At 37.6% G+C, this 27,156-nt stretch overlaps 7 protein-coding genes and 1 long non-coding RNA gene across 12 annotated transcripts; 3 read left to right on the top strand and 5 right to left on the bottom strand.

Annotated features, from left to right (window-relative positions):
• The first annotated feature begins 12 nt into the window (after positions 1 to 12).
• LOC111783484 lies at positions 13 to 924 on the top strand. The gene has a single exon (XM_023664416.1). The coding sequence runs from the start codon at positions 13 to 15 to the stop codon at positions 922 to 924; it is 912 nt and encodes a 303-aa protein (XP_023520184.1).
• A 399-nt stretch (positions 925 to 1,323) lies between these two features.
• LOC111783638 (uclacyanin 1-like) lies at positions 1,324 to 3,135 on the bottom strand. The gene is made up of 3 exons (XM_023664556.1): positions 3,027 to 3,135; positions 2,677 to 2,871; positions 1,324 to 2,074 (listed from the first exon to the last, which is right to left on the bottom strand). Exons 2-3 carry the CDS (start codon positions 2,855 to 2,857, stop codon positions 1,587 to 1,589), a joined length of 669 nt encoding a protein of 222 aa, XP_023520324.1. The 5' UTR covers positions 2,858 to 2,871; positions 3,027 to 3,135; the 3' UTR covers positions 1,324 to 1,586.
• A 406-nt stretch (positions 3,136 to 3,541) lies between these two features.
• Positions 3,542 to 5,417, bottom strand: LOC111783709 (eukaryotic translation initiation factor 3 subunit G-like). The gene is made up of 2 exons (XM_023664629.1): positions 4,946 to 5,417; positions 3,542 to 4,318 (listed from the first exon to the last, which is right to left on the bottom strand). The coding sequence occupies exons 1-2, from the start codon at positions 5,277 to 5,279 to the stop codon at positions 3,783 to 3,785; spliced, it is 870 nt and encodes a 289-aa protein (XP_023520397.1). The 5' UTR covers positions 5,280 to 5,417; the 3' UTR covers positions 3,542 to 3,782.
• A 643-nt stretch (positions 5,418 to 6,060) lies between these two features.
• On the top strand, positions 6,061 to 12,148 carry LOC111782785 (dehydrogenase/reductase SDR family member FEY-like). Its single transcript, XM_023663587.1, has 8 exons — positions 6,061 to 6,547; positions 6,817 to 6,937; positions 7,190 to 7,307; positions 9,066 to 9,202; positions 9,775 to 9,876; positions 10,449 to 10,541; positions 11,157 to 11,229; positions 11,694 to 12,148. Exons 1-8 carry the CDS (start codon positions 6,153 to 6,155, stop codon positions 11,960 to 11,962), a joined length of 1,308 nt encoding a protein of 435 aa, XP_023519355.1. The 5' UTR covers positions 6,061 to 6,152; the 3' UTR covers positions 11,963 to 12,148.
• A 976-nt stretch (positions 12,149 to 13,124) lies between these two features.
• LOC111782783 (kinase-interacting family protein-like) lies at positions 13,125 to 17,391 on the top strand. Its single transcript, XM_023663585.1, has 3 exons — positions 13,125 to 13,327; positions 14,592 to 14,831; positions 16,241 to 17,391. The coding sequence occupies exons 2-3, from the start codon at positions 14,696 to 14,698 to the stop codon at positions 17,206 to 17,208; spliced, it is 1,104 nt and encodes a 367-aa protein (XP_023519353.1). The 5' UTR covers positions 13,125 to 13,327; positions 14,592 to 14,695; the 3' UTR covers positions 17,209 to 17,391.
• LOC111782784 (small glutamine-rich tetratricopeptide repeat-containing protein beta) lies at positions 16,730 to 21,088 on the bottom strand. 5 transcript variants are annotated; one of them, XR_002813189.1, is made up of 7 exons: positions 20,603 to 21,088; positions 20,434 to 20,483; positions 20,073 to 20,160; positions 19,321 to 19,437; positions 18,687 to 18,806; positions 17,421 to 17,499; positions 16,730 to 16,926 (listed from the first exon to the last, which is right to left on the bottom strand). XR_002813189.1 is itself a non-coding variant. In XM_023663586.1 (5 exons), exons 1-5 carry the CDS (start codon positions 21,047 to 21,049, stop codon positions 18,756 to 18,758), a joined length of 753 nt encoding a protein of 250 aa, XP_023519354.1. In that variant the 5' UTR covers positions 21,050 to 21,088; the 3' UTR covers positions 18,502 to 18,755. The 5 variants fall into 5 exon arrangements, 1 of the variants encoding a protein (XP_023519354.1); XR_002813191.1 differs by having other exon boundaries at positions 16,730 to 16,881; XR_002813190.1 differs by lacking the exon at positions 17,421 to 17,499.
• Positions 21,089 to 21,505: 417 nt separating this feature from the next.
• Positions 21,506 to 24,272, bottom strand: LOC111782782 (nascent polypeptide-associated complex subunit beta-like). Its single transcript, XM_023663584.1, has 6 exons — positions 24,157 to 24,272; positions 23,367 to 23,434; positions 22,563 to 22,711; positions 22,411 to 22,467; positions 21,929 to 21,965; positions 21,506 to 21,841 (listed from the first exon to the last, which is right to left on the bottom strand). Exons 2-6 carry the CDS (start codon positions 23,432 to 23,434, stop codon positions 21,667 to 21,669), a joined length of 486 nt encoding a protein of 161 aa, XP_023519352.1. The 5' UTR covers positions 24,157 to 24,272; the 3' UTR covers positions 21,506 to 21,666.
• Positions 24,273 to 24,909: 637 nt separating this feature from the next.
• On the bottom strand, positions 24,910 to 27,022 carry LOC111782781. The gene is made up of 2 exons (XR_002813188.1): positions 26,611 to 27,022; positions 24,910 to 25,283 (listed from the first exon to the last, which is right to left on the bottom strand). It is a non-coding gene; the product is annotated as an uncharacterized LOC111782781 (long non-coding RNA).
• Between the last annotated feature and the right edge of the window lie 134 nt (positions 27,023 to 27,156).

Here is a 27,156-nt window from a genome sequence, read left to right as displayed (position 1 = left end):
TCGTCGGAATTCATGGCTGATCCGTCACCAAAACCTGTAAGTATGACATTAGAGACGGCAATCTCGGTTACTAAATCGATATTGGTGTCGGTTGGGATTATATCCACTCTAATTTTGTTCAAAGTGGCTGTAATCCCAAAAGTAGCGAGTCTTGTGATCACAACTCTTCCTGGTTTATGGGTGTCCTTTAGATTATGGCTATCTCCTCCCTACATCTTCATCGTTTTCAACTTCATTATATTTGCCGTCGCCGCCTCCTCCATCTTCCGTCGCCAAAAGGACGCATCCGAAAATAATTACATCTCTCATGAAAACACTCACGTTGCTGCATCCACTCCCTATAAATGGACGCATGAAGACCGGAACTTTTCGATCACTGGCTCCATAGAAATCTGGGATAGGATCCCGACCGAGGATGAACAGGGGAAAGAAGTAGAAGAAGAGAAACCGGTGAAATGGGATTTCCCGACTCTATTCACTGAAAAATTCAGTGACCCATCATCGGGGAAGTTATGTGCATATCCCGGCGAGAAGGTGGAGGAGGAAGAAGATGCCGGTGGCGGCGGCGGCGGTGACAGTGACTCGATGGACGCCACGTGGAAGGCAATCATGGAAAGGGAAGGGAAACAGACGCCGCAGCTGAAGAAGAGCCAGACATGGGACTCCCCTCCACCGGCACGCTTAATTAGAGCAGCCGTTGACTCCGCCGCAGACGAGGAAGACCCGGTGGCGTGGGCTCGGGATGAGGTTAGGAAGTCGGAGAGGTTCCACCAAACGCTGTCGTTCCGGAGAAAGGTATCGTTGACTTCGGAAGAACTGAAGAGCCGGGCAGAGGCCTTCATAGAAATGGTAAACCAGAGCATTCGGTTACAGAGGCAAGAATCGGAGCAGCGTTTCTTGCAGGCAATGCAACGTAGCTTTTAGTGGTACAGGAACTTAGGCGTTAATGTTAATAATGCTTAAAAAACCAAGTATATTTCGGAGGTGCATTTTGTTTGAAGCTTCTCTTTAATTATCCCTTCCCATTTCCTTGTCCTGTGCTGTCCTGTGCTGTCCTGTCCTGTCCTGTCCTGTCTTGTGTGTGATATTATATCATCTCATGTGTATACATAATTTCGTTGCCATTTCCATTGAACTGCAAATGAATACCATTAGTTGTTGAATGGGGAAGGGAAGGGATTCGTTTAGGTTTGTAAAGAACTCAAAATGGTATGCTTTGTTCTACAACTAGGCATGTTTCTCAAAACTACATACAATTACAACCCAATTTTGTTCCATTGCCATTTCAGCTGCAACTGAAAAATGCACGTCCATCTCCAAACCAAAGCACATTTGATTTCATTATTAACAATCACAAAATTTAGAAGAAACCTACTCAGAGAAACCAAGAATCTCTTATTTTTGTGTAAGCACTGTTAATAACCAAAGCAAAAGGGGGGATTCGCCGTGAATTGCATCACCTACCGGCGAACAGAGCAGGAGTTTCCGAGGAGTACAAACCCTGCGTGGAACTACGCATTCGGAGTGTCGGTGGGTAAACAAAAATCTGAAATGGGTCTAACATGGTGGAGAGGGAGAACCAGTGCCTATGGAATCAAGGAATGAAAGCAAGGACGGGTTGCAAGCATAATGAAGAGCAACACCAGACACCAGTTCATTGGCCCGCTTGCCATCATCATCTCGCCCACCCCGGAACAAATGCAGGGTGATGGCGCCTCCGGACGGTCGGGCAATGGTGGGAGTTCTAACGGTGGAGGAGAACGAGGAGGAGGGTGGTGTGGAAACGGTGGAGAAGAATGAGGAGGGTGGCGTGGACTTAGGCGCTCAGGTTGGTTAGCACCAGCAGGCGTTGAATTGTTGGCGTCGCTCAAGCGTTGGAGGACTTGGACTTGGAGCTTAAGACCCATGAGGCAGTACTGAAGCCGGCCGCATATGAAATACCGACTGCCAGGTTGGTCCAGGTGGATCACTGTCTTCCCATCACTGTGAGTGGTGATTGGGTTCACGGTGCGGCAAATGGAAAAGTCTGTTCGGTTCACTTCCAGCACGTCGTGAACTGGCAAATAGTTAAACACTGACCCACACCAATCAAACAAAGAGAATAGGTTACACATCAAACTCTAAAACTTTGTCCACTAACTTCTGGTTTTAACTATTTCAAAATCATGAGCTATGGATTCGGTCCAACTCCACTACTACTAATAAAGACTGGTAATATCAGCACAATGAAGACTATATTCCTTGCTTTCATTTTTTGTTCCAATTAATATAGATTGATTCAAGAAACAGAGCCATGCAGTTGCGGAATTAAAGAACGACTGTGTTTGCATTAACAAATGTGGCATAGAAAAAGAATTAGAACGATACAGCGACAGAAACAAAAGAATTCAAGTGATCAGTTATAAATTATTGTACAAGAAAGGGATTCGAGGAAAACATCCCCTTGTGTCAACTCAATCAGTAGTTGGAACTTGCATATAGTTCAAGAAAAAAATGCATGCAAATAAAGATTCTATTAACCCACAACCATGACCTAGAAAAAGTTGAGCGTTCTTTGTAGAAACTAAACAATTCACAATAAGCCGATGGAACAGAACTTAGCACGGATCAAATTATACGATTTCATTGAAGAGGTTTTCAAAGGGAAGGGGAAAAACAGAGGAGAAATGAACGAACCGAGATAGTCGTCGACTTGGAACGTGGTGGCCGCAGACCAAGTCAGGATGTTGGAATTGAGATCCCAACCGGAAGCTCCACCAACGGAATGGTTGGTTGCTGTGACGCAGCGAAAGAAAATCGCCGTAATTACCATCACGATTATCACCCTCACTCCCCAGCCCAGTCTCAGTGCCTCCATTTTGGTCCAAATCTCTACATACACAGAAGATCAACAAGGACAGTGTTACAAAAGAAGAGATTGAACTAAAGAAAACAGCAAGATTCATAAAAATAAAATAAATCATGAGGAATCGTCATGGCTACGCAAGAATCGAGTAGAGCAATGGGGCGATAAATCTAAACCATACCATGAATTGCTTCTCAAGTCCGTCCAGTGCTGCCTCCAAGTATCGATTACGGGACGGTGTGTTCTGCAAATTGGAAGAAATCGGGTAGAAGAAGAAGGAGCGGCGACAAATTGAAGGCGAAGCGGAGAGTAAATTGAATTTCATGCATTACATACACCTCTTTCCCGCCTTTTATAAAACCGTAACAGTTTTTGCATCTATTTCACTTCACGGATTTTATTGCTATTTAAATTAAAATTTAATCCGAAAACACTCTACCATAATTTTTTTTTTTTTTTTTTTATATATATATATAAAAAGAAGTCAATAAAATAAAATAAAAGTCTAATAAATCGAACACCATACAAAATCCAAGGCCCTATTTAGAACTAAATTTCTCGACTAGACATGTAATGTTTTATTTACTTCTTGCACCAAATTTAAAATTAATTTACATTCTTTTTTGGAATAGCAAAATTATTGTTAAAAATAATGATTTGGAAAGGAGGAATGAATCCTTGTACAAGTGAATGAACTACATCAAATAAGGAAAAATCGATAAAAATATATCAAAAATACTTTAAGCAATCAAAATCATTACTTAAACAGCAGGAAAGATTTTACAACCAAGTACAAGGAAGTTGTTAATTTAGCATTTTCTCAACGTAAGGGAAGCTCAAGAAGACGGAAGTAACAAAATGTTGGGCGCCGGGTCCTCCTATAAGAGTAACCAAATCACACGACCTTGAAGAGTATAGCATGTAAAGCGAAGGCTACTTAAGTAGCCCTTGGAGTCGCCCACTCAACTCTAAGGATGAGATTATCATAACCATATCCATTCAGTTTGTTGATTGCTCTTTGAGCATCCTCACGGTTCACAAAGTTCACGAAACCAAATCCTCTGCTCATACCCGTCTTTTGATCAACTGCAACATAAACTCTGCTAACGGCACCAAAAGGTCGGAAAAGCTCGAGCAGGTCAGGCTCTCTTGTGTCCTCTGAGAGGTTGGTGACACGAACAGAGTTCTCATCGTTCCTACGTCTCATATCGGTTCCGGTCCTGTCTGCCCCTGCTCTCATACCTGGAGGAACATATGTTCCCTTCGTTGCACCACCGGGAGCAGCAGCTGTCGCCTCTGGTGCGGCAGCCTTATCCAATCCCTCGCCTTGTAGTGCCAAGTCCTTGTAAGGACACCTTGAGGTCCAGTGGTCACCCTTTTTGCCACAAGTCCTACATACCATAAGAACAGCACCACCTTTTCCAAGTTGAGCTAGAGGGTCTCCTGCAACCTTCGGCTCTTCTGGTTTGCTACCTGTAATCATTTTCATTCCTCAGAAGAAAATCTATAGGAATAAGGCAAAAAACATATGCTTCTAATTTTTCCAGAGAAGGACTAATGCGAGCAGGGTGTTAAATGGGCACATACATACACAATGCCTATGAAAAGTGCAAATGCAAAATCGCAAAACCGAAGTAAAAAAAAAAAAATTAATAATCACAGAGTGATTTCAAAGATGTCGTGTGTCCTTTGTCAAGAGGATATTGTTTGAGTATTCTCTAGAGAAAACAATAATCGATCATTGGAATTATTCAGTTCAACTTCAAACACAAGGGTGAAATTCCTAAAAGCACGAAACAAAAAAGAACAGTTCTGCAAATTCTATGCCACTATCCTCCTCGCATCGAAAAGTGACTATCTCTACCTTGTTTCAGATACAAACCAAATACATTCACACGCTTTCAATAATCAAGCACCCAGTTTTTCAACATATTCAGCAGTTATTAGAGAAATTTTTATGCTCTCCCACATAGGAGAAAACGGCACATTTAGAGACGAATTTATGAGCAAGTATGCGCTGCAACAGAAATCATATACTAACATTTCTGAAATCTACCAACGGCAATGAATAGTTTAAATCTAGATTTATCGAAAACAAACCAGGAGCACGAGGGCGTTCCAGTAGGATCTCCTCGGTGGAAACCATAGTGAGGCGGCTGCCAACATCTTCGTGAACAGCGTCACCAAACTTCGCCCAAGATCGACGCTCAATGGCGTGTTTACTGAGGCGAGCATGAGCGAGCTTGCGAGTACGCGAGGTGGTTGTGATCTTAACCTTATTACCATCTTCGTTAAACTGATATTCAATAGTTCTCTTCAAGCCATTCTCATCTGGACCGATAATTTTCTTGGGAGGTAGAAGAAAATCCAGATCGCCGTCATCGTCATCTAGCTCTCCCCACCGCAATTTGGATCGACTTGCCGTCTGAGCCATGGTGCAGATAATGGAGGATTGAGAGGCAGAGGCTTGCGGAATGCGAAGAGAGAACGCAGAATTGGGGATGCTAATCGCTAGGGCAAGCGACGGAGGAGGAAAGCATATATGGCTGAATAGTAATTGTGGAAATGATAAATATCAAAATATCAAAATATCAAAATATCAAAATTGTTTTTGGTTTTTAGAAACCAATTTTTTAGTAATGATTTTGATTTTGATTTTTTTTTTTTGTTAAATTATTATAATTGTGAATATTTAATATAAAACTTTAAATAATAATAAATAAATTTTTAGGCTTTCAACTCCGACCTAAAAAAAAGTATATATATGTTTTATTAGCATGAAATTGAATTTGATGTATACTATAATCATTTGTTTTAAAATAAAAAAAACACGAATTTTAAAATTAAAAAAAATCTTTTCAATTCATTGGTCTATTAAATAGACAAAGAAATAATAAAGATTTGAATTTAATTTCACCACACGGTCTTATAATTGATAATAGGTAAGATTAAACAATAAAGATCTTGAACATGAGAAAAACATCATTTCAAACTGCTTGGTAGATGGTAGCTCTTCTCGTCATTTCGAACGGCTTGAAATTGTAAATTAATATGTAATTTTACCTATAAATTGAGAGTCGATACATTTCATTTTCCGTGGCTAAATGGTATAAATTTAACCATAGTTAAGTGGGGGAGATAAGAAATGGTAGAAGAATCCGAATTTTGGTGGAAAAGGGGGGAAAAAAGAAAGAAAAAGAGGAAAAAGCAACGAAAAAAAGAGAGAAAAAGGGTTAGAATTAGATGCATTGTGGAAGGTAGAACAGGCAGTGGCCACACACATGACATACCTCCGACTTTCCAGTATATGCCAAACCAAGAAAATACAAAATCGAGAGAGATATATATAGAGGGGGAGAGAGAGACAGAGGTTGCTCGTCTTCGAGTTCCGATCTCCACATTCAAGTTAGCGAGCAGCAACTGTATGTTAATGGAGGGGTTGACGTCTTCTTCTGATGAACTGAAGAAGAAGAAGAAGAAGGAGGAGGATATGGAGCATGAGAAGGAGGAGAAGAAGAACAGCAAAAAGGGGGCGTTGGGCTGGATTGAATGGTTGAGAGGTTGGATGTACGTCATTCATGAGATGCTATTTCAGAGAATCCTGGCCAGCCATCTGCAGAATCCTATGCCTCTCCCTCCTGTTAACGACCTTACTTGCATTGTCACCGGATCCACCAGCGGTATTGGCCGCGAGATTGCCAGGTTTTCATTTCTCTCATTTCCTCCGCCTGCTTAACTCAGCCTCTTTCCCAACGAATTTCAATTTTATGGAACCAGTTACTTCCTACTATTCTCGAATTCTTATTGTGTATAGTTCGTTGTGATTGGAGCCACTTATTTGGGTCCAATTCTTTTGCGGCTCATTCGGAATGGGGTTTCCGTTCCTTGATCTTCGTGAATCAGTAGACATTTATGCAGTTCCTTACTTGGTAACTATTTGTTCCTTTTCTCTTTAATTTTCGATGGAGCAGGCAACTGGCAGAATCAGGAGCACATGTTGTCATGGCAGTGAGGAACCCAAAGGCTGCTCTTGACTTGATTCAGAAGTGGCAAAATGAATGGTCTGGCATGGGCCTTCCTCTTAATATTGAGGTGTCTAAAATCCACAGTTGTTTACTTCCTCTTAGAAGAGCAATCGTATTGAACTCTGTAGCTTTGCATCAAACGAATTCTGAACTTCAAATGATATTCTACAACTCCTATCCAAAAAACATTATACTCTACATTTTTTCTTTTTTTGTTTTGTTTTTTTTTTTATTATTTTTTATTTTTATTTTTTTTATTTTTTATAATAGAACAAGTAGCTAATTATGTTTAATGAGTGGTATGTGTTGGTTTTTCTAGGTAATGGAACTTGATCTTCTATCTCTAGATTCTGTTGTGAAATTTGCTGAAGCATATAATGCTCGTATGGGACCATTACATGTTCTTATCAATAACGCAGGAATATTTTCCATAGGAGGTTAGTAATTTTTAACTCATTTGTATTATTTTCCATTTCCTTATTGGCACGTATGAATTATCTAAGTTATCTACAAATGTCAGTTACTTTTCGTAGTAAAACTTTCTTCAGTTGAGGAGATGGTAACAGGAACTATATTGATGATGATGAGAGTACTTTTGTCATTGAAATAGTTTGTTATCGCCATTATATGTGCTTGTTATTCTCTATTTTGAGAACATAATGCCTTTTGTTGAAGTTTCTAGTGATATGGAACATTCATCTGGCTCATTGATTACTATTTCTATACTAGTTTCCAGCTCTTGTGCACCTTTTTCTGTTATAAACATTCATGCAGACTATTCCTAGGAGTATAAATGCTTTTTATGATCCTAAAACTCCGATTTCAGAAAATAAAATAACTCTGAATATTCATTTCTTTTCATTCATCTTATTGTAGTTGTGGGGCAATTGCATTCTTTTGATTATAATAGTATTTGTTATTTGGTGAAGAAATATGTGCCAATGTCTTGGCTTAATTTGAGTTTGTTGTCTCTAGAGCCACAAAAATTTTCTAAAGATGGTTATGAAGAGCACCTGCAAGTGAATCATTTGGCACCTGCATTGCTTTCAATATTACTCTTGCCATCCCTTATCAGAGGTTCCCCAAGCCGAATAATTAATGTGAACTCNGCAGTTCCTTACTTGGTAACTATTTGTTCCTTTTCTCTTTAATTTTCGATGGAGCAGGCAACTGGCAGAATCAGGAGCACATGTTGTCATGGCAGTGAGGAACCCAAAGGCTGCTCTTGACTTGATTCAGAAGTGGCAAAATGAATGGTCTGGCATGGGCCTTCCTCTTAATATTGAGGTGTCTAAAATCCACAGTTGTTTACTTCCTCTTAGAAGAGCAATCGTATTGAACTCTGTAGCTTTGCATCAAACGAATTCTGAACTTCAAATGATATTCTACAACTCCTATCCAAAAAACATTATACTCTACATTTTTTCTTTTTTTGTTTTGTTTTTTTTTTTATTATTTTTTATTTTTATTTTTTTTATTTTTTATAATAGAACAAGTAGCTAATTATGTTTAATGAGTGGTATGTGTTGGTTTTTCTAGGTAATGGAACTTGATCTTCTATCTCTAGATTCTGTTGTGAAATTTGCTGAAGCATATAATGCTCGTATGGGACCATTACATGTTCTTATCAATAACGCAGGAATATTTTCCATAGGAGGTTAGTAATTTTTAACTCATTTGTATTATTTTCCATTTCCTTATTGGCACGTATGAATTATCTAAGTTATCTACAAATGTCAGTTACTTTTCGTAGTAAAACTTTCTTCAGTTGAGGAGATGGTAACAGGAACTATATTGATGATGATGAGAGTACTTTTGTCATTGAAATAGTTTGTTATCGCCATTATATGTGCTTGTTATTCTCTATTTTGAGAACATAATGCCTTTTGTTGAAGTTTCTAGTGATATGGAACATTCATCTGGCTCATTGATTACTATTTCTATACTAGTTTCCAGCTCTTGTGCACCTTTTTCTGTTATAAACATTCATGCAGACTATTCCTAGGAGTATAAATGCTTTTTATGATCCTAAAACTCCGATTTCAGAAAATAAAATAACTCTGAATATTCATTTCTTTTCATTCATCTTATTGTAGTTGTGGGGCAATTGCATTCTTTTGATTATAATAGTATTTGTTATTTGGTGAAGAAATATGTGCCAATGTCTTGGCTTAATTTGAGTTTGTTGTCTCTAGAGCCACAAAAATTTTCTAAAGATGGTTATGAAGAGCACCTGCAAGTGAATCATTTGGCACCTGCATTGCTTTCAATATTACTCTTGCCATCCCTTATCAGAGGTTCCCCAAGCCGAATAATTAATGTGAACTCCGTTGTAAGTTTCGCGGGCACTATACAAAAGTATAGAACACATGTTTTTTGCATCATATAATGTGTATACATGTGCATATATTGAAATGGTAATCTGTTTCAAGCCATATCTGTATGCATTATGTGCTTAGCTAATAAATTTTATTTTACTCATTTTATCTTAACTGTTTGTTAGTGTTTTTTTCGTGTATAAGAAGTGATTGACACTTGTGAATGCTAAGTAATGAAAATTGGTAGCTCTATATGAGTGATAACCGATAATAAGCTGTAAATAGCACAATTAAGGGCATACATTGTCTGTGTAATAAAGATATAGCCTAGGAAAAATATGGTATGATTTAGCTTCCAGATCTCTGTAAATTATACACATCAGTTGCATGGAGAATCCAGGATCGGATTGTCAACATTGACATGTTTCAATTCCTACAGCTCTATGTCCACTAATAACTTGGAAGCAAAACTTAGTTAGTTATTCCTAGAGATCATGTATTCATGGTGACAACATAGATATTTTGTATTGATCACTTTGATGCTTGTTTCTGTCATTGTAATCATCATTACATGCTTAATATGTAGATGCATTATGTTGGCTTTGTTGACACGGAAGACATGAATATCATTTCATCGAAAAGGAAATTCACAAGCTTAGTTGGATATTCGAGCAGTAAGCTGGCACAGGTATACTTATGTTACTCGGCAATTACGCATTTCCTCCCACAATTTCTTCTTTCTTGGAAAATTTTATCATTTATTAACATGTAAAACAACGGTCTTATTCTGTCTAGTTGTTGTTTTCACCCCTTCTAAAATGTCAATCCATGGCGAAGCACCTCTCTTTGGGAGCGTGAATTTGTTAAAATCTTTAGCCTAATTCAACAAATCAAGGATGCTTCAGTAACCTTGAAATTTCTGTCTCTTCTATATAAGATTTTCCTTGTTCCTAGTATCTGTGTGATTTTTGTTTCACATTTTGCTTCTTCCTGTACATCCTATTCTTTCAGGAAGGAGTCTTGAACTTGTCAATCATATTAAATGAACATTAATAATATCCCCGTTTTGTTTATTCAATTACTTTTGCTAATAACTCACCGGGCAAGTTGTTGATTCTTAGATGATGTATTCACTGTGCGTTAATATCTTACCTTTTGATTTTCTGACTTGATCTTAACTACTGATTTGTAAAAGCTGTGTAAATACTTCTCATGGGTGCCAACATTACATAGCTTGGTCTGATGGTTTCCGGATTACAGGTTATGTTTAGCAGTGTTCTTCATAAGAAGCTGCCTGTTGAATCTGGCATCAATGTAGTGTGTGTATCACCTGGGATTGTTCATACAAATGTGGTAAGTTTTTAGCCTTTTATAGCCGAAACAAGACTTTAGATATAGAATCTTGTTCCCTTGGTATGATATAAGATTGAAGTAATCACATATATAATGTTATCCCATCATTATCTTTCAGAAGTGTTAACGATACTTGACTATTTGTTAACTGAAACTGTGTATGTTACTGAAGTATTTGAATGACATCTTAATAAGTGGATTGGGTTTCTACTAGAATTGTCAGCTACTTCTAAAACTTTTTAGAAAATGTTCACTTACTGAAATGCCCTTTATCTGTATGCAATTCACTCTGAGAGCTGTAACTTACACTGTTGTTAATTTGTCTGCAGTCTGTTCTTGTGTTTAGCTCGCATTCCACTCCAAAACATAGTATAATTTACATGATTATTGCTAAGCCTTATGTTGATGATGACTGTTCAAAACCCACATTCATGTTACCAAAAATTATAAGCCATTGTCTGGAATATTATATTTGCTGTACCTTATAGCTTATTGTAATATCATTAACTATAGAATTGTGCTGAGCGGTTTCACTATAAGTTAGGTATTAGAATTATATCTTCTGAATGTAGTCAATATGAATTGCGACAAGTTTAATTTTGTCTATCGATGCAGGCAAGAGATCTTTCAAAATTTGTTCAAGCTGCTTATGGCCTAATTCCTTATTTTATCTTTAGTCCTCAAGAAGGTTAGTCGTTTCAAGCGGTGACATTCTTTATTGTCTCAAGTAAATACGATACATGTCAATCTTTTTGGGGGTATTAGTGCGTGCTGCTCGACATGTGGGTTAACCTAAGTACTATAACTGTGTAACATCCAGATGCATGCTTTGGGCCTTTGCTGCCTATGAGCCACATAGAGACCATTTTCATAATTTTTTTGTTCTTTGTTCTTAACTTCAACTTATCCTAAAATGAAAGAAAGTAGTAACATCAGATAACAAATTTTAGTTTTAATCTTGATGAAAAATGTAAGAGTATGCTATTATTTAGCAGCATTAATGAAAATCCTACGAAGATGGTTTGAAGTTGATCAATTTCAAATATGTCTTGGCTGAGCCCGGATGCATGTTTTATATTTTCTTTCCCGTCTTTCTCTATGCTTCTTGATATTCGAAATGAAACATGCATCATTATTCTTCGGCAATTGCAGGTTCCAGAAGCACTCTCTTTGCAGCCACGGATCCTCAAGTTCCAGAGTACTGTGAACTACTTAAAGCAGATCAGTGGCCTGTTTGTGCATTTCTTTCCCAAGAGTGCCGTCCAACAAATCCTTCAGAAGAGGCACACAACGTCGAGACTTCTTACCAAGTCTGGGAGAAAACAATGGAGATGGTTGGGTTAACTTCGGATGTGGTAGAGAGGCTATTAGAAGGGGAACAAGTTGGTTGTCGCTATGGAGGAACTGATTTGGCTGACTAATGGTAATTGATTAGTTTTCAGCTTTAGCCTTATAAATCAATGATGAAGCACTAATTCACTGAATTTAATTTCGAAATGAAGATTTTGTTGTACTATTCAGTTCATTTGCTATTTCAATGGATTTACAGTGGGAGTAGGGCTGGTTTCTACCTATTTTGTAGTAAGTAATTGAATTTCCTTGGTTTCTGTCGAGAGATCTTCACAATGCACCCTCGTTCGGGTCCAATATTTTCGCTGACACTCATTTCTTTCTTCAATCGATGTGGTAGCTCTCAATCCACCCCCTTTTGAGGCTCAGCGTCCTTGTTAGCACACCGCCTCGTGTCCACCCCCTTCGGGGTTCAGCCTCCTCGTTGGTATATCATCCGGTGTCTGGCTCTGATACCATTTGTAACAACTCAAGCCCACCACTATAAATATTGTCTTCTTTGACCTTTCTTTTTCGGGTTTCTCCTCAAGGTTTTTAAAACGCATCTGCTAAGAGGAGGAGGTTTTCACACCCTTATAAAAAATGTTTTGTTCTCCTCTCCAACCGACGTGGGATCTCATAATTGGGCTCTCGTGGACATGAGAACTAACTACAAAGAATAAGCTGCTGCAACTCTCCAAAACAATAGAGTAACTACTCTAGTCACTACTCTAGTCAGAAAATTAATATTCCTATTTTAGTTGAACAAGAATTTTAAATTTTGTTTTGAAAGTTATTTGTTTATGATGAACGGCACTAATAAAAAGTAACCTATAATATCTCGCCTTAAAATTTCGTACTTTATTTGTTGTTCTCGAAAAAAAAACATAGATGCTAATAAATATAAAGTAAATGAATTTACATATATTAAATTAAAATATAGCACATGACTTATTTTTTTAATTACAAATAATTTATAGTAGCACCACATGGGAAAGAATAATTATAACATAAAGTTTAAAATAATCAAATTTATACCTTAAAAAAGAATATAAAGGCATGTCTTCAAAATGAAATTCAAACATTTAAAACGCATACGTTATTGGAAAATGTCAAGTTAAAAAGGAACTCCCTTTTTATTATTATTACTGTTATTATTATTATATTTATTATTATTATTATTATTATTATTATTATATTTATTATTATTATTATTATTATTATTATTATATGAACTCTGAAGTGTTCCTCTCTCTCTCTCCCCCTTTCCCTCTCCCTCTCCCTCGCTTTCTATTTTCGGTTCATTTCCTTTCCTCGTTAAATGCGTAATCTCTTCAAATTTTAAACATACATTTATCCTCTCAGCTCTTTCGATCACAACCCTCACCCTCCACCTCTCGCCGGAATGGCTCTATCTCGGATTTCCTTTGACTGATTCGGAGGCTCTGCCATTTTAGGTAATTTTCACGGTTTCTTCTTTACCACACTACTTGATTTCTTCTGGATCACCTACTACTCTTTCTGCATTTGTTTCTCTGTTATACTCTTTTTCTGTCTACTGTCCACTGATGTGAAAATCCTGCTTGGTTGCTTAGAAGATGAATATCAGCGTTGCCTTAAGCTGTAGACGGTTTTCATTTTGTTCGGTTTTTTTATTCCAGGCATGATAATTTCAAGTTTATACAAGTTCTTTGTAGTTTAGTGCACTAGCGTTCGATGTTCTTCAATTACTAGCTGAAAACGAGGATTGCGGTTCCTGAAATCCGGTTCCTGGAATCGTTGTTCTTCAAACATCTCTCCCTGATCTTTCTTTCTCCCTTTTCTTTCCTTCCGTTTTCCTCCCTACCTAGCAATCTTAAGCTCAGCTGCTCTCATTTTTTATCTCAACATTTAATTGAATCGCAGCAGGTACCAATTCGTCGGAAAGTATTTTCCATGTTTTAACTCTCCGAGTAGTGTAGCATAAAATGCTTTCAGATTTGTTTGTGGTGATCCAGTGCCTAAAGGAAAAGATCGCAGCAAACGAATCGAGGAAGCATTATTATATAATAACCTGGGGATTTGAGTAATACGGTCTCCACAGTACCATGAATATTGAGAGACTCTGTGATTTGATTTACACTTGTTCATCTTTCCGCTGAAATTTTTCGAGATCTTCGCCAACTTTTTTAAGAATTTCAATTTGGTTCCCCATACTGCACTGTTTATTATTTTTCTATTCTAAGCGCAGGTTGGTTTTTGTACGGTCTGCTTCTTTTATGGCGTTGGATTTTGTGCTCGCCTACCCCAATGACCTTATGGGTCATGCCTTTTTAACTGGAAACTGACTATCATTACTCCTGACGCTCAATAAAATCACAACATAAATGATCTTTGTTTGTCCAACAATTTATCGAAATAGTTAATTTGCAATTGCAAAATAATTTCCATGAAAGACTTTAAAGATAGTCATAAATTGTTTTTCGCACCAAACAATAAATGTTTTTAATTATTGATAATGATGGCACATGTATTGTAATGGTTTTGAAGTGTTTGCACCCAAAATTAAATGTGTGCTTGTGCCTTGTAGTGATAGAATCATGTGTTGCTTATCTTTGCCCTTATTTTTTAATTAATGTTGCCTGATTCCAGGAAAATTTTGTTCCTTTTATGTTTGGTTATTCTGAAGTAGTGGTTTTGCACATATTTTTGTCGGTTGGTTAACACAAACCGTGTTGTCAGCTGCTAGTGTGTTCTGTGGTTGATGCACTTTGAGCGAGGAGAGGCACTTGAGAGGAACCGGAGGTTGAATTGTGCGGCCAAACGGGCTAACGTTTGAGATATCAATGATGTCCCCGGAGGAAGAAGAGGTTTGGACCCATCGAAGGCCTTCATCTCCATCGTGTGATATTCTCAGCGGCAACAGAAACAGTGTAATACTCGGCGCCAAGTCTTCTTCAACGTTGTCTTCCACTCTCGCAGGTAACAGTAACTGTTGACTTGAAAGTTAAAACACACCCCTTTACCTTATTTTCAATTTCTTTCTTGTTCTCTTGCCATAATACTAGGGACCAGGGAGGTGGGGGTGGGAGTTAAGCTTTAGCCTAAGGAAAAGACTTTGGGAGTTAAGCTTTAGCCTAAGGAAAAGACTTACCTACTGACTGATTACGTATCCATGTTGAGAATTTATTGCAGTAGAAAGGGTAGGTGGTTTGAAGTAAGAATAGTTTGAGAGTCTGAAGTTGGCCCAGGTTTGATTTTGAATTTCCGTCCCCATGGTATTTTGTTCCCACTTTATTTTAAAATTTGAAACTCCGAAACTGTGAGAAGGGAATTCTCCATAATTCACACCAAACCAGGTTACCTTTCGCGTGGGAGGGAGGAGTGTATATATGAACCTTTCTTGGAATTCGGAACAGCGACCTTTCTGTTCTTTCATCCCTACCAATGTGCAGTCCTCAACAACTTTCCTGTAAAGAGCATCTTATCATATGCCTGATTGATGCAAACCCGTGACGACTTTGAACTTTGTGAATCAATTGGCATTTCCTTTTTCATTTGGGGAATTTTGCCATTTTGTTCGTTTAGGAATTCAAATTATTTTGAATAGTTTCAATTTTATAAGAATTTGATTTGAGAGGTTAAGTTCCATTCAAAATAGTTTAATAGAATTTTAAATGATGGTAATATTCTGATAGAGGTTGTATTGATGGATGGGTCGTTTTCCTGGATAACAAAGTTATGCCAAAAGGAACCATCTAGGGCAGGGAACCATACCTTCTGCCCCACGATTTGACAGGAATTCAAAATTTTGAGTTATAATTTGTTGCTATCCTCGTGAACATTTGTTCCTCTATCCTTTATATTCCCAATAGCTATTGGCCCAGCATTCTTTATCTTTAAAAGAAAATTGCAATTCCAAAGAAAACTGAACCAAGCTGGCCCAATATCTTTTAATAAAATTATAGCCAATATCATTTGTTCGTTTCTGAGAGATGAAACGTCACATCAATAGATTTTGGAATATTAAATCAGTTTAGAGAATCTCCATTGCATATTGTCCCGTCTTGGTTTTTTCTTTCCCTCTCAACCCTGAATAGTGTATATTCTTTGGCAAACAGATTATTGGAACTTTTTTTCGAATCTCTAATCTTTTTGCTTTCCAAACATAATTGAAACATATGAATTAGCCATATATTTACAAGTTTCAGCTGTCCAATAGTAAATTCTATTTTAAAAGGTGTCCAACAAATCTAATGTGTAGTCAGTTAGCTCATATGGTTATTCATTATTTGGTTTGTCGCATTTTCAGAGAGTACTTATTTTCTTATTTCTTTGGCTTTCAAGTGGTCTTGATTGATACACATGATACACATGATGTGCTATGACAGATATGGAGCAGAGGATCAATTTACTTGCTATGAAAAATGCTGAAGAGGACGATGTTGGGAACACATTTGCTGAACGTGCAGAATATTACTTCAACAAACGCCCTCAACTGCTAGCGCTTCTCCAGGAACTGTACACTGCTTACACCACCTTATCCGATCGCTACATCCAAACCATCGCCAAACATCACAAAAGACAGTCTTCTGTTACTTCAACCCTAGAATCTTTTGATGGCGCCGAAGATTCAGGGATCAGTCAGATGGAGTCTGATGCGGAGAGCTCCCTGTCCTACCAGCAAGTGTCTGTAATACCCGTTAAAGATAGTGCTATGGTAAACAATGATGCTTTACTCGCTGAGTTTGTCATCAAGAATGTGGAGTATGACATTATTACAAATGAGGTAAGCATCCTGGAAAAGCAATGCTGTGATTCGTCTAGGAAGACAGAGCTCCAGAAGAGTTTGCTAGAGGTCTTGGAGTCTGAGAGACTCATATTACTGAATGAAAATGCAAGATTAGGGTATAGGGTGGCTTCCTTGATGGAGGAAAACAAGGGGTTGGTAGCAGAGTCCGTTTTCACGAAACGGAAGGCAAGTGAGATGGCACGATGTATGCTGAAGCTGCGGGATGATCAAAGGGTTTACCTGCTTAACCAGAAAATTGAAGATCTTCAGGCTCAGATCTATGGGCTGGAGAAAAGGAATAAAGAGTACTATGATCAGCTTGTGAAGACAGATAAAGCAATGGAAGAGAGTAGATGCAGCAGTAAGCACAAAGACCACAATGGGGACGAAGTAACCTTGGAAGCATGCTTTCAAATTGGAAAACTTAAATCCAGGAGGGATTCTGGTGTCAACAACAACAGTTTAAGTGACAAAAGAAGTAACAGCCGGAGGAAGACCTACAGATGGTGGGCAAAGGTGAAGAGCATGGACATGTTTTTATGTGGTCACAGCACCGATCCTAAATAATTCCTTTTGATCTATTTAATTAGTGATAGCAGTATTAAGATTGCCAGTTCCGTAGAAATAACTTGGTGAAGGTATCTTTATTAGCATCGCATCGGTGACATTGGATGGACAATGAACCCTAGTATTAAAAAGCTGTATGAAATTCTCTCCAAAAAAAGAAGAAAAAAAAAAAGGAGAAAGCAGTATGATGAAATAGTTGGAAGTTCACTCACCTTATAACACCAACTTTGATCTGTTTTTAGTTGAGATGTAATTAAAGGAAGCTGAGTCTATGACAACAATGGTGGCATCCTGCCAGACACATTCAATTCACAGTTTCATAATGCACGATAAAACCAAGCCAATTATGTAGAATTGGACAAAGTATCAAACTTTTCAGTTCTAATATTACACCCTTCGCACACTTTGAAGCTCGGGCGTTTGTTTATAATAAAGTTGACTTGTGCATTAAGAAACATGCCAATTATTGTAATCAACGAAACTAGACATTAAATGCTGAATAGCAAGCACAAAATATTAAATACCCAATGAACTAACTTTAGACAGTATAGTATAGAGATAAAAGGCAATAGCTCCCAACTTAGGACCTGTTTGGTTTCCAAGTACTTAAAAAAGATCGGCATTTAATACTTAGAAAGAGGTTCCTATTTACTGTAAGTCAAGGGACGATTTCAATGGCAAAAGCCTGATGAATCACTTTCAAAACCTATTCCCCATCGGTTGAAAGAACAATATTATAAAGAAGGAAAGTAATGGAAGATGTACAAAGTTTTCCTATCATTGAGATTGCAACAAGAGAGAAACATTCCAAGCAGAAAAATCAGCAAGGGCAGAGTTCGGGATAGGGGCCAAAGTGTGTATTTATTTGCTTAATCTGTATCCAAAGAAATGAAATGTGTTCGCTTTCTTGAAGAATAAGTTTGGAAGAGAAGTTTCTGATTTGAAAATTTTGAACACTATTAACCATGCACACGAACCCTTTGGCTGCTATACTAATTCATGCCCAGTAGCAATCCTATTTATAAGCAAACTTCAGAATCCCAAATCAAATTTTCCATCTTCCTGTTCATGTTAGGAATCACTTTCTCCATGTGAGTGCATGCCCTAAGAATAATGACTGTGAGATAGCGAAATTGCGTGATTTTTCCTCCAACATGAAAATGATTAGGAATTATCTCAAACCTGAAAATTCTTAAAATTATTAATCTCTAGACAAATTCTTTTTAAGCTCCAAGACCATAGTGGCAGGGTAGGAACGAGGAGGACACTATAAAATAACCCATTGGGGAACAATTACTCTACAATCCAGTGCACTTGGCCGCTTATATTTCCTGGGATCAAAAGCATTCTCATGCAGAATTATACGAATTCCCAATCAAATTTTCATGAAACTCCAAACTGCATCGAATTTCTATGTAGTTAACCTAATTAAGATTTCAACAACAATCTGAGTCAGAAATTTGAAACCTGGAAACAACCTGAAGGAATGACTGAATCTCGAACTGTTGTCATCAATTATTCTTATTCCTTGATTCACATCTCAGATTTTATTGTGTTCTCACAGCATTGAGCTTCTCCTGAAGTTTAGCAACTCGCGCCTATTGAAGAAATGGTGTGCAAATATTAAATGAATATTGAAGGGCATTCTAGCAGCACTGGGCAAAAACTGAATTCAATCATATTTTGTAAAATGACGAGAATACATATTCGAAAGGGTATGCTTGAAAGAGTTAAGTGAGAAAATTAGATGGCAAACGCTTCAATCAAGTGGTTTGTCATTAAGTTTGAAGTAGTTCTGAAATATAGGTTTGTCATCAACGACAACAACATTTTGAAAATGTTTTTTTTAACTTAAAAAAATAAAGAATTTCTCCCTCAAAAACAGAAAAATTAGCGATAAAAATTCTTCTAGCCAATTCCAACCAACATTTCAATGGAAACCATTTTGCATTTGTTTCCCAGTGCTACCTCCAAAACAAAAACTAGAAAGAAAAGAAGAAGAAGAAGAATAAGGAAAAATTCCTGAAAATTGGTGAATTGAAGCGGTTGCTCTTTTGTCCTAGAAATGAAATTGCCCATAGTCTCCTCATATTAAGATAAGTGAATCAATACCTTGAATGATTTTGAACGGCGAATTGAAGGATCAATTTCTAAAGCTGTTGAATATGACATCTCAGCCGAATCAAAATGGTCCATAGATAAGAATACGTCACCTTGACAAATGTAAGCCTGAAAATTGAAAATTAGGAAACATGTCTATGGAACATTACGATGATTTACTCCAGGGCTAGACTCCTTTTTTCCCATATCTTACCGGTTAAAGGACAAGAATTTGTAATGATCTTCGAAGGGTTGCTTGTTTATTAGTTGGGTGAGGGTTCGAAGGACCTCTAAATTACAGTTTAGCATCATCCTTCTTTTGAATTTTAAACATAGTTCTTTTCTTTACATCCATCCATGTGTGTCCTGGCAAATTTTAAACTAAAATCGAGTGGTATTCATTTTTAATCCTAACATAAAGATTCATGCATCACAAAGACTCAAGAAGCCCAACAAAAAGTTGATACCCGAATTTACAATTATAGATGATGTTCACGTCCAAAGTTTTTCTGTTATCCTCCGAATTTTCTTTTGCTCTTGACACCTAGAGCTTGGCACTATACAAATCTGCTTAAGAACATTTGAAGTGGAAGAAATCGGAACTCTATTTGTCGTAGATCTTGTCAATAATTTGAGGTACTACTACCTGGTCTCCAGATTGGTAGTTTCAAACATTTTCTCCCTTCATCGTTGAAGTGTAACGGCCTAGTTAATTTTTTAGATGGAATGTAATGCACATGGAGATTAACTAAAATACTTCTCACCTCGGGATATCGAGGAGCTACTCTTAGAGCCTCATTTGCATCTTCAAGGGCACCAGCATGATTCCCCAGAGCCAATCTTACGATGGACCTGAAAATTTAATAGTCTGTGTAACTAAATTTTTTGGATACAGCTGCTTTAGTAAAGACATAGATAAAGGAAAAAAAAAGTAAACAAATGCTAGAGAGACGCAGGATAAAATCAACAGCATAGAGCATTTGGGAAGAACTTCGGGACTTAAAATTGAATGAGTACTAACAATTATCTTAAACTCAACGATTGTTACCAAATTTACTATTGGAAGAAAATATAGTCGACGATTTGTATACAATAAGATACAACGTGGAACTAGAAGTAGAACACCTGTCCTTGAATATTATATGGATACCTCCACATGGTTTTAATTCTATCGCCTGCAACAAATTGAATCAAGGCATCATACACAATGTATTATTCTGAACAAAGTTCCAAGAACGAAGAGTGGAAACTAACTAATCAATGAGATCACACAGCAAAAGGCGGAACAGTTTACCTTCGAAAGAAGTAGGTCAGCCTGAGAGAAATTCCCGTCCTCCACCTCACATTCGGCTCTCTTCCATAGAGCAAGAGCCTCCAAACTCTTAGAGACGCCAAGAGAATCAGAAACTCCACCAGACAATTGCATGATGACCTCGGCAGCACGAGCAGGCGTGGCGCAATGGCCGACGACGAATCCATCGGGCAAAACAGCGACGTTAGGGCCAGCGCCGCACTTCCCCAAGCAACCAGAGGGATTGACGGTAATAGTGGGAGGTGCGAGGGCGCTGAGAGTTTCGAGTGTCTGAAAGGAACCTTGACGTCGGCAAGTGCGATTGGTGCAAACCCGAATCTCCTGGTTCTGAGCACGAATAGGGGTAAGGGAAATGGAAGTAGAAGAGAAGGAAGTACGGTTAGGTGGGAATCGGAGAGGGATGCAGAGGAGACACAGCGTTGCCGTCATTCCCGCGTTCTATCCTTTGCTATTGGCTATCTTCGCTTTTATTACAGAATGTGGAGACGGGCGACCGGGAAGCAACCGGCAGCGCGCGCAACCTCGCCTCTATTAATTAATTTCATTGGTTTATTATTATTATTATTATTATTATTATTATTATTATTATTATTATTATTATTAAACTCTTTTCTTTAAATTGAATACACAGATATGAATATTTTATCACAACTCTTTTCAGTTAAATAACATCAAATGAAATCTCCCCCCAAACAGACCCCTTCTGAATCAGCGCGCCATTGGTGGTGGATACAACTTTAAGATAAAGATTTGAGAGAAACATCCAAGCAGACAATGATGGCCCTGCAAGAATCTCCGCGGAGAAGCTAGCTACGCAACTCTCGGATTTAAAGGATGCTTGGAAGATGTAAAGGTGTACGGCAGACATGGAACAAACACACAAACTAACGTAACGTTCCTCCTCATCATAAAGAGAACAGGTGGTTAGAGATATTATGATAAGATTTAAGAATGATGGATCGAATTCATAAAAACTTGTCTCAACCAATTCTAGTAGTAAGAAGTATAAAACGCCACAAAAACACTCCTTTCCCAAAGGGATTTCTCTAAGAACAACGATTTTCTTCTGCGGGAGCTTCAAAAGTCTCCCCATCAACAAGTTCTGGAACGTCATCCTCATCCTCTTCTACATTCTTTGCATCAACATCAACACCTGCTCCAGGTACTTGCTGTTTGAACTGCTCAGCTAATTTTCGCAAGTTGTCCAAATTATCTGGCCCTGAGGGTAGTAGTAATAACAGAAACATTATTTACAAGTTCAAACCAATGGAGCTCTAGCAATAAGAAGAAAAAAAAAAAAAAAAAAAAAANTGATTGATGATACCAGGCAAGATGTCCTGCAATTCTGTAGTTGGGAAACGCACAAATTATTAGATAAAAAGACAAACGGAGGACCATTTCAACCAAGAAAAATTGAGCACCATCAAATGCATGACAGACAATTAACGTCAGCACAAGTAGACAACAAGATCTATTGTACAAACCAAATGATTTTTAAGAGCAAGACATACTTTGAAGGCTGGTAAGAAGATGCAGCCTTAATGAAATAGATACCATGAAAACTAATCAAATGCAGTTAAAACTGATTGATCTGACACGGTCGAAGAAAATTCTTTTCCTGTAGCCCTGATCCAATTGCCCAAAACAAGAAACCATTCTTTCGAAGAAGTACTAGTATTCCCCACAAAATGCCTCAAATGGTTTGTCCGGTATGTCAATTTATGTTAAAGCAATGGAAAAAATAAAATTGTGTTATTAGATTTACAGCATAGTTTAGCAGAGATACGTACTCTTTATTTGAGGAGAACCACTAACAACCCAGGTGTTTGCAGCAATAGATGCTTGAACTGGACAGGAAATAAGTTAAAAAATAATGTTACGAGTCATCCAAGAATGTGAAGCAATAAGATGGAAGTACAATAAATTGACAAATAAAATTTACCCTTCGGGTTGTTGAATTGGATAACCACATCGTCCTTGAAAATGTTGACCTCCTCAATGGCAGGAATGGCATTCACCCCAATTCTCTTTAGGGTGCTCTGGAGCCTTTTGTCATCAGTTGTGGTGGTCTTATGAACTGCCTTCTTCTTTCTATTATCAAGGGCATTTGTTTGAAAATAAAAAACCAACCAATGGAATAACAAGGTAACGTCTTTAGGTAATTTCATTGAAGAAATAACAGAAAGACTACGACAATTGAAATTATACTCTTTTTTTTTTTTCTTCTTCTTGACAAATACAAGACAGTGGGATGTGAATGACACGGAAAGACTTATCAAGTGCAAATTACCATAATTTAACCAAGATGTTGTAATTATTGCATCACCTTCTGGAGGTCTTAAAAAGACTTCAGTTTAAAAAATCATCAGGTCAGACAAATAAGGTCAGAGCAAAACAACGAGCTAGACGTTTCAACAGTGGCATAAATTATGGATTAGCTGAGATTCCTATTAATTTCCTCAATTTTAATTTGTATTTGAAAAAAATAAATTTAAATTAATATGAATATATTAAACTTCAAGAGAGCTTAAATTCTTACCACAGTGCAAAATTGAAATTTGGGATGGTTATAATGATCCATTAAATTTTTAGGCAAAGAATCCAGGTACATATGATATATAAAAGGTTGGTTAACAATTTCAGGCAGTTCATTATCCTCACAATGAAGGTCAGAAATCCAAACTTCAACCACATCACCTTATGTGCTGAACAATGGAATGGGAAAAATAAAATATTACAGAATTACCTTCTCACGGTACCCTTTCCACCGGTGCGAACCGCACTGGCAATCTTCCTAAGCCTCTCCTGATCCATCTGCATGACATCAAAACCGAATTAGACTAGGCCAATATAAGTAAGTCATAGAGACGCACAAGGGGGAGTTCGGGTTTAACAAGAACTGAATATTTCAAACAATGCTTATATAATATAAGTAAAATCCAAAAGCTACGAGCACGATCAGATAGCCACCAAAGCGGGAGAAACACCCAGTTAATATTTTATAGACAATTTTTTTTCTTTAATCACTATCAGTTACTAAAAGATGAGAATCGAAGAAGATACGGCACCAACAAAATAACCAAAATGAGATTCAAACAGCATAAACCTTTTTAAGAGTGCTGAGTAATGACCCTGTCCTGAGCAGACACACATCCTTTAATCAAAAAAATATACCCAAAACGAAATGCAGCAATCAAAATGTCGTTAAGTTCCATTAGAATTCCTAATTATATAAGAATGAGGTAAAAACGAACGTACACTATTGACTTAATTTCGGTTAAGAAATGGGACCTAAATGCAGAACAAGAACAAAATCTTGCAGGAGAAGAGGACGATAAAAAACGATAGGAAAACCGTAGCGTGCTAGAAGATAGAGAACTGGGATTAACGAATCTCTAACAACTTCGTCTGAACTTACAAGCCCAAGTATGAGTGAAGATTGAAAAAGTCCCGACAATAGAATCTAAGAACCAAGCGGGAGAAGAGATTAAAGAAGAAATAGAGAGATGAAGGGCGAAGAGGACGGATGGAATTACCTTTGGGCTAGGGTTTTGGAGATGGGGGATTACGCAGAGGCTGGCGGAAGAAGGGCAGACTCCCGGACGGCGCTAACAGATGGTTTTAGCCCTTTCGCTCCATATAATAATAAGAGGTTGCTAAAGCTACGAACCGATCCACGAAAAACAAAAATTCATCTTGATCCGACGGTCGATATACGATTTCAAATACAGACGTGGCTGATTCTAATTGGTACAGCTTGGTTATTTGATTTACATTCTCCCAGAAAGAAGCAACGCATTTGCCAAATTAAATAAATAAAGATAATCCCAGTGGGCCGCAATGGGCTAAAACATAATCGAGTTAGATCGAGTTAAGTTACGTTGGGCCTACCTTAAAATAATGTTGGCCCAATATGGCTTTAATTTTTTTTTCCAGGTAACTCTGCTTAATTTTGAACATAATTGAGGCAACTTGAAACTTGTCATAGAGTTGAAAGCACTCGAATAATTTAAGAGCAATTGGGCTAATTAACCGCTATTAAAAGTCGGCCAATGTTTTCTCAATTAGGTATAATAGTAGTTTGAAAATAATTAAGTATAGTTTGGGTTGAAATGGCTTCTAAGAACAACTTCCAAGCAATTACAAACTTTATATGTTAGAGATGGTGTCAAAAATGTCGTTAGGACTGAGATTCTGATATTAGCTTACAAAATGGGTATAAAGTACAAGTTCAGAGGCTAAAAGATTGATATTTTAGAAGCTCATAAGCTGAAATTGATGAACAGAAGTTCAAAAATAGAAAATGAATCAAGAGAAATCCCATATTCCTTTACAGCCTTTCCCTCTTCCCTAACTTTAACACTATTATAATGATTTTTGTGGCAGTCAAGAATTATAATTCAATCCATGCTAAATTATTTGGTTCCTGAATTGTTGGAATAATCCATAAACCATTCTTTTCTACAAAAACTAAACTAACAACCAAAGATTAAGCCGTCCCAACATTTTTTCGGTGGTAATGGCTGGATGAGTCTATATTAGATCACAATACCATGAAAACTAGAAATCTAAGGCGTAGTGTTGAACCTGTTGCTTAGTGGAGCATGATGAGCATCGTCTCAAGTAATCACTGGAATCTCAGTAGTTCCATTATGACCAATGCCTGCAACAAACAACTACGTTTATGAGCGTTAAGGCAAATTAAAATTCACTGATTAAGATCACGAGTAAACCGGTTGTCCTCGGCAAAATTCACTGATTAATTTGAACCTACATAACGATTAGTATACCATCAAATGTAGCCATATTTGCATTCCCTTTTTTGAAGACTACGCAAAAAAGAAAAAGAAGTATTTTTCTTGTAATTTACATGAACCATTTTTCAAACATAGAAATATGATATGCTAATTGCACAAATCACTGCGGTGCAGTTTGCAGTCCAGTTATCCATACAGGTAAAACTGGCAGCTGTTCTCCCAGAAAGGGATTAGAACCCCAAGAGTGAGAATAGTAGAAAGGATCTGGGGGAAGTAGATATCAGATCAGGCACCCAGTGAAGAGTATTACTGCTAATCTGACTTCAAATAACAGCATAAGTAACTATGATCTTGGTTTGATTTTGTTGGATTAGAGCCTCTTTTTTTTGTTGTTACTTTTGAGCTCACTCTTTTTGTTGAACTTTTTTTGTATGCCCTTGCGTTCATTTCATTCTTTTTCAATGAAAGTTCGGTTTCTTACCAATATACTTATATATTACCTTGTCTAACTCAGCATATCATGTCAAGCAGGCAACTAACTTATGCCTACGCACTCCTTCCCATAGTTCATAGGCATGTTTCTCTCTAAAAAGGAGAGAGAGAGAGATTAGTAAGACATGTAAGAGTTGCTGAGCCCCCTCACTTGAGGCTGCATTAAAAATCACAGGACTAATGCTACTGGGGCACACTACTGATGAATCTAGAAGGTGATAATAGACGAACTTCTGCAGATAAATATTGGGACTTCAAGGGTGTTTGGTTAAGGATCCACTTAGGGCCACTCTATGGCAGTTGCAGAGGATATTTGACATATTACCTTACATGCTAGTTACTAACAAGTCAAAGAGCTCCTTTGTAGAACTGGGTTCTATCTGTGCCTCCACCATTATTACTTTACAGCTATCATTCACAGATGATTATCACAATTTTACCTTGTTCTACAAACTAACAATTTGGTGACCACCTAAGGAACTATGCAACAAATTCATTCCTACGCATATTTATTCAAGGGATTCTTAAAAGAGGTAAAGCAGAGTAGAAAGAAAAGAAGGAAGAGACTTCCCTAACTAATTCGTACGATCTTAACCTAATATGTTTAAAGATATTGCGAAATCTAACTGGGAATCCTGACTAAAATATCCATCAAATTCAGGCGTGAAATACAAATTGCATCTATGGAGTTGCGAGAACGAATGCAGAGACAAACTAAATCAGATTAGCGGGAGCAGTGACCTGATTATTTACAATAACGATCCGCCTTCTTTTTGACACGGTCATCAAGAGCTTCCTCCACAGACTTGACCTTGGTATCGGCGTTGTTAGGGTCGTAACCGAACTTCCTGGTCTCCACCGGGAAGAGCTCCTCATACTTCATACGCTTGGCCGCATCAATAGTATACACCACTCCGTCTTCACCCTCTACACCGTCAGCCGACGACAAAATCTCGGCCTCGTCCGTGGGGTTCTCGTCGCTTTTACTTTTGTCTTTCTTCTTCTTCTTCTTCTTCTTGTCAATATCCTTACTACGGGAGGCTAAGACTCCTCCCTTGAAGGTGAGCCTACCTCCTTTGGCCCCTGAATATGGATCCGACATCGTAGCAGACTTTCCGGTTGCTAGATGCTCGCAGAGATGACAATGAGATCTATGTTTGGGTAATCTTCTGCTCGTCTTTATACTCACTTCGAAATTCCTTTATTTATTTATTTATTTATTTATTTATTTATTTATTTATTTATTTATTTTTAATTTAATTTTAAAACCCTTTACCCTCGTAGACA

The sequence above is a fragment of the Cucurbita pepo genome, chromosome LG20 (genome assembly GCF_002806865.2).
Source record: "Cucurbita pepo subsp. pepo cultivar mu-cu-16 chromosome LG20, ASM280686v2, whole genome shotgun sequence".
In the NCBI taxonomy this organism is placed as follows: Eukaryota; Viridiplantae; Streptophyta; class Magnoliopsida; order Cucurbitales; family Cucurbitaceae; genus Cucurbita; species Cucurbita pepo.
Note: the sequence above shows the minus strand (reverse complement) of the source record. Positions and strands in the feature narration are given on the sequence as shown.

What these genes read in the sequence shown, in the direction of transcription:
- LOC111783484 (XM_023664416.1), top strand. Translation starts at nt 13, where the DNA reads ATGGCTGATCCGTCACCAAAACCTGTAAGTATGACATTAGAGACGGCA.
- LOC111783638 (XM_023664556.1), bottom strand. Translation starts at nt 2,857, where the DNA reads ATGGAGGCACTGAGACTGGGCTGGGGAGTGAGGGTGATAATCGTGATG. An exon ending in CCAAGTCGACGACTATCTCG is followed by an intron (nt 2,075 to 2,676) that starts GTTCGTTCATTT and finishes GGTGTGGGTCAG; the next exon opens with TGTTTAACTATTTGCCAGTT.
- LOC111783709 (XM_023664629.1), bottom strand. Translation starts at nt 5,279, where the DNA reads ATGGCTCAGACGGCAAGTCGATCCAAATTGCGGTGGGGAGAGCTAGAT. An exon ending in GGAACGCCCTCGTGCTCCTG is followed by an intron (nt 4,319 to 4,945) that starts GTTTGTTTTCGA and finishes AAATGATTACAG; the next exon opens with GTAGCAAACCAGAAGAGCCG.
- LOC111782785 (XM_023663587.1), top strand. Translation starts at nt 6,153, where the DNA reads ATGCCAAACCAAGAAAATACAAAATCGAGAGAGATATATATAGAGGGG. An exon ending in TAATTAATGTGAACTCCGTT is followed by an intron (nt 9,203 to 9,774) that starts GTAAGTTTCGCG and finishes CTTAATATGTAG; the next exon opens with ATGCATTATGTTGGCTTTGT. An exon ending in GGATTGTTCATACAAATGTG is followed by an intron (nt 10,542 to 11,156) that starts GTAAGTTTTTAG and finishes CTATCGATGCAG; the next exon opens with GCAAGAGATCTTTCAAAATT.
- LOC111782783 (XM_023663585.1), top strand. Translation starts at nt 14,696, where the DNA reads ATGATGTCCCCGGAGGAAGAAGAGGTTTGGACCCATCGAAGGCCTTCA. An exon ending in GTTGTCTTCCACTCTCGCAG is followed by an intron (nt 14,832 to 16,240) that starts GTAACAGTAACT and finishes GTGCTATGACAG; the next exon opens with ATATGGAGCAGAGGATCAAT.
- LOC111782784 (XM_023663586.1), bottom strand. Translation starts at nt 21,049, where the DNA reads ATGACGGCAACGCTGTGTCTCCTCTGCATCCCTCTCCGATTCCCACCT. An exon ending in CTGACCTACTTCTTTCGAAG is followed by an intron (nt 20,484 to 20,602) that starts GTAAACTGTTCC and finishes AATTTGTTGCAG; the next exon opens with GCGATAGAATTAAAACCATG. An exon ending in GCCGTTCAAAATCATTCAAG is followed by an intron (nt 18,807 to 19,320) that starts GTATTGATTCAC and finishes TTTCTTCAATAG; the next exon opens with GCGCGAGTTGCTAAACTTCA.